Genomic DNA, 12144 nt, shown 5'->3' with positions numbered 1-12144 from the left:
GTGATTCGTAAAACTGCTCATGCGTTGTTTTAGGAATTGGTGTGGGTATTTTAATGGGTATTAAATCTGATGCGTATTTTTATTGAGAAATAGCAAATTTCAACAAGCTTTCATCAAAATCATCAAACCTTAATAAATCAGTAAAACAGAAGTATGAAACTCTGAAAACAAATTAACCACGATAATGAATGTGTAACTCTAATAGATAATGGTCATCACAATCAGAAACACTCAGAGTCAAACTCACCCATACAATTAATAAAATTGTCATCACAATTATAGATAATTTGAAGGATTTGGACAATGAGACTCCGTAATTAAAAGAACCACCACAAATATTTGTTTCTAATGTGCTATTTTGTCTAGAAGATAACTAGAATCATCCTCTATATAGAGAGCTCTTGCAATTGAAGACACTCTTGATTAATGAATTGAATACAGTTTCTCTATTACAGTAACAAATAACACAAACACTCACAAATTAGCAAATAAGAAATATAAAAATAAAATCTGCAAAAGTATGTCATTCACTAAATGCTCATCACTTTATAAAAAGAACCAGCGAGAAATAAGAATCCTCCTTTTGCAGTCTTTTATCTTCGAGAAAAAACAAAAAACACATATCAAGCACATGACTTAGTCTGGTATTGAAAGCATACCATACACTTCTGAATTGCATATTCAAGTTGTCCCTTCGAGAGACATCGGCGTTCTGAGATGGGTGAGTTAAAGTTTTGCTGGATAAGCCATTTTTTAGTTGGTCGGGTTAAACTCTTGCAAGTTAATCAACTTTTGATGGTTAAGTCCTTCTGCTAGCTGAATTTTTTTACTTAATGAATTTCAATTATTTTAAAGAGAATTGTGATTACCTAGGAAGTGGGTTGTAACATTCCTTGACCTTGTAAATAACTAGAAGGGGGAGTTTGATTAATTACGTAGTGACTTTTGAGTATTTTTATATCATTCGGTTTAAATCAATCGTTTCTTAAACAATTGTGAATGTTTGCGATATAAAATTAACTAAAAGTGAAAGATAATGAATTCAAAGATTTATAGTGGTTGAGGAGGATGTTAACCAATTTTCCTTAATCCACTCCTTAATCCACTCCTCAATACACAATTTGGAGTTCTCTTCACTAATATCTCCAAACCCGGTGGAGAGCCGTTTTCAAAACGAACTCACAAAGAACAATCTTTCTATCCTTCGAAAATTAAACTCACGTAACCACATTGATTACAAGTGACAACACAAAGGACACTTCTCACTTTCATAGCTTGTTTTGAAAGCGAGACACAAAGAAAAACGAGTGCTATCACTTGGAACACTTCTCATTTTCAAAGCTCACCTGAAAGTTCGGACTGTAAAAAAAACATTATTTAAATAAATGATAAAAAGTAACTTTAATTATCTCTTATTTGTTGCACAGATACCATGTAGACAAATATCAATCTAATAGCATGTAGAACAGTAAAACTCCATGGGTTATTATGTATTATCAAGCCACTATTTATAGATTACAATTTAACCTTGGACCTTGAAAAATCTAACGGACCCTAGCCCACAATTAGACTTGGCCAACTAACCAAACCTAGTCTAATATAAAGTAGATGTTTAATCCTTGGTTTGTCTCTTAATGCATGTACACAGATTGGATAATTTACCTTCAGTTTTTGGACATTCTATATAAGCAAATATGTCTAATTAAGCATATTTCAGACAGTTAAAAGATAGATCTGTTTGAATTCAAATCTTGTAAGAAAGCAAGCATTAATCATTTAATAAGTGACACAAACACAAATGTGTTTATAACACTTATGTGTTTGTCACGCAGACTCATGGAAATACTATGCATGGCAAATGGGTCAGGTTGGGTCGGTTTGGGTAACGGGTCAAAATGGTTTTGGGTTGAAATGGGTCATAGGTCAAACGGGTCAATTTTTTAAACGGGTCAAAATGGTTCAGGTTGGGTCGGTTTGGGTAACGGGTCGAAACGGGTCACATGTCAATTGGGTCAAATGGGTAAAACGGGTTACATCACTTTTTTTTACATTTATTACATTATTTTAGTTATTATTATTTATTAAATATACATAAGAAACATTAATATACATAATAAATGATATAAACATGAATGCTTTATAATTTTTTTACGGATGAAACTTTTTATGCTCGACCCATTTGACCCATTCACAAAACCCATTAGACCTATTTCTATTTATTGGTCTTTGAGTATTGATACCCATTAGACCCGTTCATTCATTTTTTGTATAGGACTCAATAAGTTGAAGAGAAACTCATTTGAATCTTTTTTAAGTTTTGATTTACATTGTTTGGCCTAATTTTTCTCAAGACCCAATTGACCCGAAAGCTTGACCCATTTGACCCGAATTTGAGTGTTTGGGTCTCAATTTCCAGGTATAGGAAATACCAATGATAAGAATTGAGCTCATTTTTCATAAGCCAACTTATTCGAAGATAACATATATTATATGTTTCGGAATCTCCCAAAGTGTTAATCTTACTTTCTCAAAATGCTTAATATAAGTGTGAGATTTCTAAAATAAGTAGAGCATACCCGTTCTTTCGTTCTTAAAAACTGAGTACATCCACAATATTTATTCTCATGGTCAATCAGACCATGCATAGTCAATTTCTAAATTAAGTTTTATTTAAAGTTGAATGACCTCATGTTGGCTCATTCATGAGCTCATTATTATTCAAAATGATACTATCAAGTTTCAACGGGCAAAAATAGAGGCACTCACCAATTTTTAATTAACTTTTACTTTTTACTCGACTAGAAATTATATTTTGTCATATTATCCACAATTTCCTCACATCGTTCCCCACTATACCCATTTTTCCCACAACCTTGTCGTACAGTCATACGATTAAAAAACTACCCCAAACCTTGCCAGGTCATCATCGACATTACAAACGGTCTGACAGTATCCCCTCCCCTCTTATGTTACAACGAATATTTATTGTTTTTATTGGCATGAGTTATGAGTAATAAATGATCTCAATCTCAAATCGAGACACGCTAAGATATAATAGAAATTATAGATTATTCACTTCCATTTTTCTGATGGTTCCGTTCGATACTTCCATCAGGACAATGCTTACGGTTCATCAAAGACTACATTTATCACCCAACATTAACAGCGTATTAAGTGAGAAATGTTTTGTCTTTTCTTTTCCCAATGTTACGTAATTACAAGTATTATTCTTCTTTACAATATACATGTAGAATAAAATACATGCCCATGAGAGTGTTGACCTCCAAAGAAATAGACTATTATCTTGCAATGGTATGTTTTTATTTGGGCGATGCTTGCACCTCGATGTTATGTGGCATGTGCCTACAAAAATGATATTTAAATAATGGTTACCAAGCTTAAAGGTAGAGAACAAAGTCACCGACTTGGACGCTTCATTCTTGATGTTCTTATCTAGTCTCTTACCTTATCCGAGGGCATCAGTTTAATATAGAGGTGTAAATTTGACCCACTCACTTGTAAAAAAGGTTGAATTAGGTAATGCTTTATCTAGCCATCACAGGATAGCTTATTGGTTGGCATCCTGATATCCTCACACAAGAGGTCTCGGGTTCAAATCTCACTCGCAGCACATCTTGGGATTGACTCTTAACAATTATGGATTAATTCATAGATGACACGAACTATTCATCATAATCTAAGTTAAATATTATTTGGCGCCACTTACTAGGGATTAAAAGTTCATACTTCACGACCTATATAGAACGAGATGACACTTGAACAAAGGGCGTATGCTCAAAACTTGTCATCACTATATTACGGCTTTAGGGCTTGCCCAGAAAAACGGCACATGATAGATTTCAACGAATCTTGAATTCTAATCTAAATCTAATTTTGGAGTAATGAATATAAGAAAATAAGAACTACCTAACCTTGACATTGAAAAGAGCACTATTGTCAGATACTTGTTGGCCAGGAGTGACTTGAAGCCCGCTAACGATCCCTGAGATTGGTGCCTTGAGCACATGCTATTTATTAAACAACCAAATAAATTTTAGCAACCGATATAAAACTAAAGTTATTCAAATCTCATTATTGAAAGTAGGAGAATTTTGATTTCAAACCTCCATTTTCATTGCTTCCATGACTATCATAGGTTGACTTTCTTCGACTTGCATTCCATTCCTGACCAGAACCTTGACCACAAGACCAGCCATGGGGGCAACAACGGTCCCTGGAGGATGTAATGCAGATTCGTGACGTCGATGTTGATGATGGGGATCAAGGTGGTTATTATCTAATAAATCAAGCCCCACTTTTTGTTTGAAGTAATGATGTTCTGAACCATGCCATATGTGTATGTGCTCAGTTTTATCCTGAAATTTGAACAAAAAAACGAGCATCAGTTAATAAGCAGTTAACAGACTTGATAAGAACCTGTCTGACCTGCTTCTTCCTCTTTAAACAAAAACATTGTCTTGTTTTCTTTAGCTTTATACTAATGTTGGTGTTTCGTTGTATGTTTTCAATCTCACTTGCTTCCTTTTTAAACAAAATTATCTTCTTGTTTTATTCGTCTTAAAACTCAACTCGGTGTTTTGCTGTAGGTTTTCAAACTGATCAAGTGTTAACTGATTGACAAGTCTGACTTTAAGAGGCTGGTTGATAAGATTGGCTTAAAAAGACAATTTTGTTGACGTTCATAATTTTTTTGTTACCTATGAACAATGAACATGTGGGGGAGTAGTCTTTAAGACAGGTACAAAAGGTGTAACCAAACACCAAAAGCGATTATTGTGAGTTCAAGTGCAATCTCATCCGAACACCTCTAATAATCGTGTTTGCTTTCCTTTTTTCTTTGTTTTCTTGTTTTTTTTTTCAAGCAAATTTTTACTGATCAAGGCGAAAGGTAAATATGAAATGCAGAAAAGAGCATAGGTTATAAGCCAATTATTGAGGATCATATTAAGTAAAGAAGCATATCCAAGAGATCGATATGACTAGGTTAAAAGATCATTGCAAAAGGCGATGGCGCGTACCGTAATATAACTGGCAAGATTCACGTTCTTGCTTATACCATCAGCCTCGACTCTGAATTCATGGTCTCCCACATGTTTTACTGTAATTTCAATAGCAGGAAAGCTATCTTCATCCATCTGTAATTGAGTAAAAAACATAGTTGATTACATGTAGTTAAAATTTAAATTATTTAAAAAACGTGGCAGTTTTAAATCGTGTATTATAAATGGGTTGGTTTGGGTCTAATAAAACAGTCAAAAATTTATTATAAGTCACCCAAATGTAAAGTCCCCCAATCATTTAACTACAAGGAATTACATTACTTTTGCAAAATCAGTATTTGCAGTTTACACAAAGTAAAATCATATACTCCGTATAAACTTAATAGATTATAAAGTGTTTGAATGCTGACCGGACCCACCTATTTTGACCATTACTTTAAAAAGTGTTCAAAGCAATAGAAAAGTAACAAGTACATAGATATAAAGAGGATAATGTTAGTTCAATATATTCTTCTTCTTCTTATAATATTACCTTGAGGAGATAATTCCCATTTGGCAGATGACTGATGGAAAGTGTAAGGTGCTCTGAGTTGTTATCACGGTATTCATTCTCCCACTCTAATTCTATTGTGCTCGTAGCCAAATGATTTAGTCTAAACGGAGGATGCATATACCACACAGACAACCCTCCTACATTACGTTATTTATTAATTAATATTAATATCCCTTGCTATAAAAACATGCACATTTACTGAAGAAAATAAAAGAAATCTCAAAAGTTCACCAGGAGGGCTTTTCTTCAATAGTGTATGCTCCTTTTCACAAATACATGCAGCTACTAAAGCGGCACTGTTCTTGGCGGCATCAAATGCTGACTTTGCTGATACTAAATCATTCGGTGTCACGAATAAATCGTTTTTAAATTGGTCGATAAAATGAGTTTCAAGTTCAGCATTCGCAAAGGCCTTGTGGTTGGCAAGTTTGTAGAGAAACTGAATATTTGTGGGAACACCTGCGACCTGCAAAAGCAAGTACACAAGTAATTACAATATCATGAAGATTGATGATGGAAATCTCATTAAATCAGGATTAAAAAGTTTGGATTTTACTAATCCTGTGTAATGCAAGATTCAAGAAATATTTGCAAGGAAACAAAGGTGCATCCCAGCTAGTTTTAAATTGTAACCACTGTTATTAAAGTATAAGAATGTGTGGTAACTAACATTATTAATAATTAATAATACTACCTAAAATATACATCTTTATTGTCCAGATATTCCTCCTATATAAGACGGTTCAAAAGCAAAATACATGTTATTGGTCCTTAATTGTTTCATATTTGCTACAAGGTCAAAAATTCAGACGAAAGAGAATTGGCGTAGAAAACTAACAAATGAAGATCTCCAGCCATCATAGTCATATCATTAAAAATTCATATTTTCATTAAAATGGACCCTTAAAAATGGCAAAATGTTTGAAATTTTTGTCATTTTTGGTCGCACTGACGTTGCAAGCCTGGACGCAGGCTGGTCGTAGACACGTCACATGGTCATACTGTTGGGCAGATTAGTCTCAGCCTGCGACTCTTCCAGATTTGTGAAGTATTAAAACCTGATAATTAAGGTTTTATGGATAATTTTGCATACCAACTTTTTGGATATTAAGATCAAGAGATTGAACATGCTCTTATTGACACATGTTATCGTCTTTGATTGTTCCTAAACTATAACTTACTTGTAAGCTTTTATATCACTATAAGTAGAATAACTAATTTTAGGAAGGTTATGAATGATTAATTTGATAATAGACTAATAGTTGATCATTGCAAAGGTATAGAGTTATAATTGTAATTAGGATTAGACACTAAAAAGGATGAACAAGTGGATACACACAAGGGACAACTCCCATGTTTGGTTAGAAAGTGAATGTTTTGAACTATTTCTTTACTCTAGGAATTTTGAAGGACTCTGTAATAGAGTTACAACAATTTAGCAATTTCATTTGGAACTATTAAACAAACGAGCTTAATGGGAGTTAGATAACGCGGTCTTACCTAAGCTACAATATTATACAATTGGCACGGTTGCCACTTTCGAGTGTTAGTTGGCATCTAGGTTAAATTAAACTCCATTGAAACCCTTATACCTAGTGCGTAGTTACGTTACGGTACACTCTGGAACTCATAGGGACTAGTCCGCCTAGGCAGGGACTTGTCAGCCGTTGACCAACTTTGACTTTGAACAATTTTGACCAAATAAATTCAACTTTAACCGACTAGATCCAACTTCTAGCCGATTTTGACCCGTTGACCGACTCTGACCGTCCTTTGAACAGTGTTGACCGACTTGAGCTTAGTCGGGTGGGACTAGTCTCCAAATCCGACTAGTCGGTTGACTTTTATGACGTTGCCAATTGGCTTAAAAAATACTAGTATACATCAATTGCTTACTAACACAAGAGGATGTACCTTTGACCCATTTACATGTAAACAGGTTGATTAAGGTTATATTAATCTATAACAAGTCAACTGAGTTAAATTTTGTGATTCAAGAGAAAAGAAATTGGCCGAGTTGGATAAGTTGGTCAAATTCATCCAAAATATATCCAAATGCCTAAAACCACAAAAATTTGTTTTTAATGTCAATTTGTATCATAATAATGCAGTTATCTTAGTCTTTTAACTTCTCAAACAACTATTCATATAATCCAAAATAATTAATAATTAATAATGAACGGTCCGACTAACCCAACCCATTTGGACCCAAACTACAAATTACAATACATGTTTCAACCATAACCCAGCTTGACCCATTAAAGGTAAGAAGGGTTATTCAACCCTCCTGGGGAATGTAAATTCGAACCGATCATAACAGATGGTCGAACAAACAGACGGTACGAGTACGACACCAGTAATATAGCATACCTGAAACTTAGATAAAGAATCCTTCAACTTAACTAATGCCGAAGCACGGTTCTCTCCCCATACTACAAGTTTAGCAATCATGGGGTCATAATGCATGCTTACAGCGTCTCCTTCTTCAACCCCCGTTTCAACGCGAACTGAGATACAGTAAATCAAATCTATATCCAATGAACACGCAAGAGTCGATGATATAAAGCATGAACTCTTCTAGGAAGGGGATAGAATTTCCCAAAAAGAGAAAAACTTGTTTAGAAGTTTAACTGGTCAAAATTGGGGTCAATCAGCATCATGTTGTTTTGACTCGATTAGCAAGCTTATGACCATTTTCAGTTCTTAAAAGGTCAACACCACATACACATGCTACCAGTTTAAGTTCAGTCATCTACTAAACAATTAGTTCTTCAAATAATTAAATGTGCTCTTTTTTAGTTTTTTATCGTTTCAGTAATTGGTCTAAGCTTGGCTCTAACATATAATTTCCCAAATATGCAACTCATACGCATGGATACTAGAGAGCTTAAGATTTACTCAAGCATAGTTAATCATTAATTCGTCTACAGCAACCATTAAAAAAGGCATTAAAATTCTTTTTTAGGAAGCTAACAGCAATAACCATACGTATCTAATCATATATATATGCAGAAAACGGATTATCTATTAGTATTATTGCTGGGTTTTCATGCCCATGAATAGACCTATGTTCCTTCTCAACAATTAACCATGTAATCTATGTGCTTTAAGTATATATATAGTTTGGCTAAACATACCACTTGCCGAAATTGGAATAGGACGGTAATAATGAAGAACACCAGTTGCTGGCAAAAATCCCCTCGACGCATTTTCTGCATATATCCGGGCCTCAAAAGCATGCCCTGAAAATTGGAATTAAGCAAATAAAATACATATAATGAATTCCTTGATAATACACCAAATAGAGGATACAATTATAAAATAGAAAAGCCTTTATTAATCATTAGCCACCCTGCTTCTCAGACATACAAATGCACACTTTCATGCATCATATGACATATGATGTATTAGTTATTGGGTAACGTATTATAACTGGTCAATTAAGAGCGGCTTTAATTGGAATAGACGGTTGCCTTGACCCAAAAGTATCTTTTGGGCAGTATTAAATTACTTATATATAAATTATCTAATGTGTAAATCGATTACACAATAATATTATAATAATCATTGAAATCTTGGAATGACATGACATGAGATACTATATGCAATAAAAATAGAGTTGGGGTGGTTTTCAACCCATTTCACCCGCTCACGTTCATGCAACTATTGGCATATTTGATCCATTTGAGAGATAACACAACCCATATCGACCCATTCATATGAAATTGATCCAAACTGACTCCTTTAGTTATATGAAAATCTAGATTTGAAGCAACTACTACCATTTACTTGAAAAAAGTATACCAAAAAATATATACTGCAATAACCAACTCACCTAATATAGGAATTTGTGCTTGATTAAGGGGCAGTGATTCTCCATTTGCAACACGGATTTGCCACTCTACAAGATCTTGACCAACAATCATCTCAGTTACAGGATGTTCAACCTGAAAATATTAAAGAGTACCTCATTAGCTACAAGATTTTATTCGCTATTCAATTACAAAGTGACGGGCACAAGTACCTGAAGACGAGTGTTCATCTCCATAAAATAAAATTCCCCCGAGAGAGTATCAACAATGAACTCAACTGTGCCAGCGTTGTAGTAACCAACCGCCTTTAATAATCAGACACACAAAGTCTAATCAGTAAAAAGACCCGAAACATCTTACTGGAACTTGCTCAATACTTTTATTAGCAACATATTTTGCAGGTCTGTGCAAAATACTATAGGGTTCTTACCTTGGCAGCCGATACAGCAGCTTGCCCTAATCGGGAACGGAATTCGTTAATTATATCCGGCTGCATAATAAAGGTTTGTCACAATTATAGATATGTTACAGCAGAAGTATAACTTATATATAAGTGAGAGTTACAGCAGGGGCTTCTTCAATTATCTTTTGGTGTCGTCTCTGCACACTGCAATCTCTCTCGTACAAGTATACAACGTTACCCTGCTTATCCCCAAATACCTATCATAATGAAATTGGAAATGAAGATTAGAGAACCAGTTCATCATAATTATAAATTTTAACTTGATAGTAAAATCAGTTAAAGCTTATGTGAACCTCCAGAAAGAGTTGTGAAAATGCAACTGAGAGAAATGATAAAGTTTTCACCTAGACTAATTTGGCTAATTAACATAAATAGTCCCTGGAAATTCTAACCAAGATAACTACCTGGACTTCTATATGCCTTGGCCTTGTTATATATTTCTCCAGTAAAATTGTGTTAACACCGAACGAAGCAGCAGCCTCTCGTTGTGCTCCTAAGAATGCGTCAACAAATTCTTTTGGATTTTCCACAATCCTCATACCCTAAAACTCGACAAACAGTTACACCATGATGACATATATATTATCTATGAACTGGGTTCAGTTAAAAGTTAACTTAGAATATAAACAATACCTTTCCACCACCTCCATGGGTTGGCTTTATAAGAATAGGGTACCCGATCTTGTCTGCTTCTGATTTCATTATATTAATATCTTGTTCATAACCATGATACCCAGGCACAAGGGGTACCCCTGCTTCGCCCATTATTCTCTTTGATGCACTAATGCACACATAAAGGCATCCAATGAGAAGTTTTGAATATTAAAAAAAAAAAATCCATATAGAACAATTTGCAATTGGAACGACGTAATGGAACCCATGGAATGACCGAAAAAACGTATATTTTGGAATACAACTCTATGTGAGTATTCAGGTCAGAACAAACGGTGTTGTAGATATGTACCTTTTATCACCCATTTCACGTATTGCAGATGCAGGTGGTCCAACAAAAGTGAATCCTTCAGTTTCACAAAGTTGAGCAAAGTCTGCATTTTCTGATAAGAAACCGTAGCCTGGATGTATAGCCTATCATCAAAAGATAAATTTCTACTCTGAATAAAACTCAAATTAGAACTATTATTCGAAAACATGAACCTAAAGGTACTACTCCTAGTATATTGTTATACCCATAGATCAGAGTGTATAAACGTATATATTACATACAAAAATTACACAAATCATGTACACTACAGTCATAATTGAACTATTATCTGCCATAAATTACTACATAAACATAAATACTTCATTGTTACCGACACAGGTTCACGGTGACGATATACAATCACTGTCTACTACTACAATATTACAAAAATAATAATAAAAATCGAAGTCAACGAAATTAGGAAACCCTAAGTTTGACCAAGTACCTGAGAACCGGTACGAACAGCAGCTTCAATAATCGAACCAGCATTTAGATAACTCAAACGAGCCGGTGCCGGTCCAATTCGAACGGCTTCATCAGCTGATTTCACATGTAGACTGTGTCTATCAGCATCACTGTACACAGCAACAGTTTGTATACCTAACTTTTTGGCTGTTTTAATAATCCTACAAGCGATTTCACCTCTATTTGCTATCAATAACTTCTCAATTTTTCGATTATTGTTAATGTTCTCGTTGTTGATTGAATTCGTAACTGAGGATATTGATCGTAGGTGTTGAGTGTAAATTGTGTAATTGAGTAATCGGTTATTTGAGTTCTGGTGAAGTTTCCGGCGAAATATGGAGGTTATTGACATGGTGGTTGAGTGATGGCTGACTGGTTGTGAATTTTCTGTAATAAAAACACATGCTGCTCACGTGGCAGTTTTATCATGCCACGTTATTTTAGGCAATTTGATAAGCATTAGCATGCCACGTTAATTTTTGTCATTTTCTTTGATAACTAAAGCCAAAGTGCCTGTCGGGCTTTGCTGCGAATATTTGATATTGATAGTCATAAAATTTATAAGCTGACATCAACTTTGACTCCTCATCTTTTTTTTCTGCATCCTTCATCTCTAATGTATCATAATGATACATCTCTCGTCCTCCCATCTAGTTTTTATCTATTTCAGCCGTTACCTCTTATCACGCGGGGATAAAAAGATTATTACACTACAAGGACGAGGAGCGTAATTATATCTTCTTTTTCTATATTCAATTTAGTCCAAAATGATAATCATAAACCCTAATAAAATCAAATTTAACACAAATCAAACATGAATAATTTGAAATCTATCTCTAAAACCCATT

General features: G+C 34.4%; 1 protein-coding gene across 1 annotated transcript; it reads right to left on the bottom strand.

Annotated features, from left to right (window-relative positions):
• Positions 1-3871: 3871 nt before the first annotated feature.
• Positions 3872-11692, bottom strand: LOC139843303 (methylcrotonoyl-CoA carboxylase subunit alpha, mitochondrial). The gene is made up of 15 exons (XM_071833377.1): positions 11277-11692; positions 10814-10935; positions 10483-10630; positions 10254-10391; positions 9951-10046; positions 9817-9876; positions 9599-9691; positions 9410-9521; positions 8712-8816; positions 7945-8081; positions 5806-6040; positions 5554-5711; positions 5040-5156; positions 4125-4376; positions 3872-4028 (listed from the first exon to the last, which is right to left on the bottom strand). Exons 1-15 carry the CDS (start codon positions 11646-11648, stop codon positions 3924-3926), a joined length of 2250 nt encoding a protein of 749 aa, XP_071689478.1. The 5' UTR covers positions 11649-11692; the 3' UTR covers positions 3872-3923.
• Positions 11693-12144: the final 452 nt, after the last annotated feature.

The sequence above is a fragment of the Rutidosis leptorrhynchoides genome, chromosome 4 (genome assembly GCF_046630445.1).
Source record: "Rutidosis leptorrhynchoides isolate AG116_Rl617_1_P2 chromosome 4, CSIRO_AGI_Rlap_v1, whole genome shotgun sequence".
NCBI classification, from domain to species: domain Eukaryota; kingdom Viridiplantae; phylum Streptophyta; class Magnoliopsida; order Asterales; family Asteraceae; genus Rutidosis; species Rutidosis leptorrhynchoides.
Note: the sequence above shows the minus strand (reverse complement) of the source record. Positions and strands in the feature narration are given on the sequence as shown.

Coding starts and splice junctions, on each gene's coding strand:
- LOC139843303 (XM_071833377.1), bottom strand. CDS start 11,648: ATGTCAATAACCTCCATATTTCGCCGGAAACTTCACCAGAACTCAAAT. Junction 10,392..10,482: donor CCCATGGAGGTGGTGGAAAG/GTATTGTTTATA, acceptor GTCGAGTTTTAG/GGTATGAGGATTGTGGAAAA. Junction 9,522..9,598: donor AGATGAACACTCGTCTTCAG/GTACTTGTGCCC, acceptor TAATATTTTCAG/GTTGAACATCCTGTAACTGA.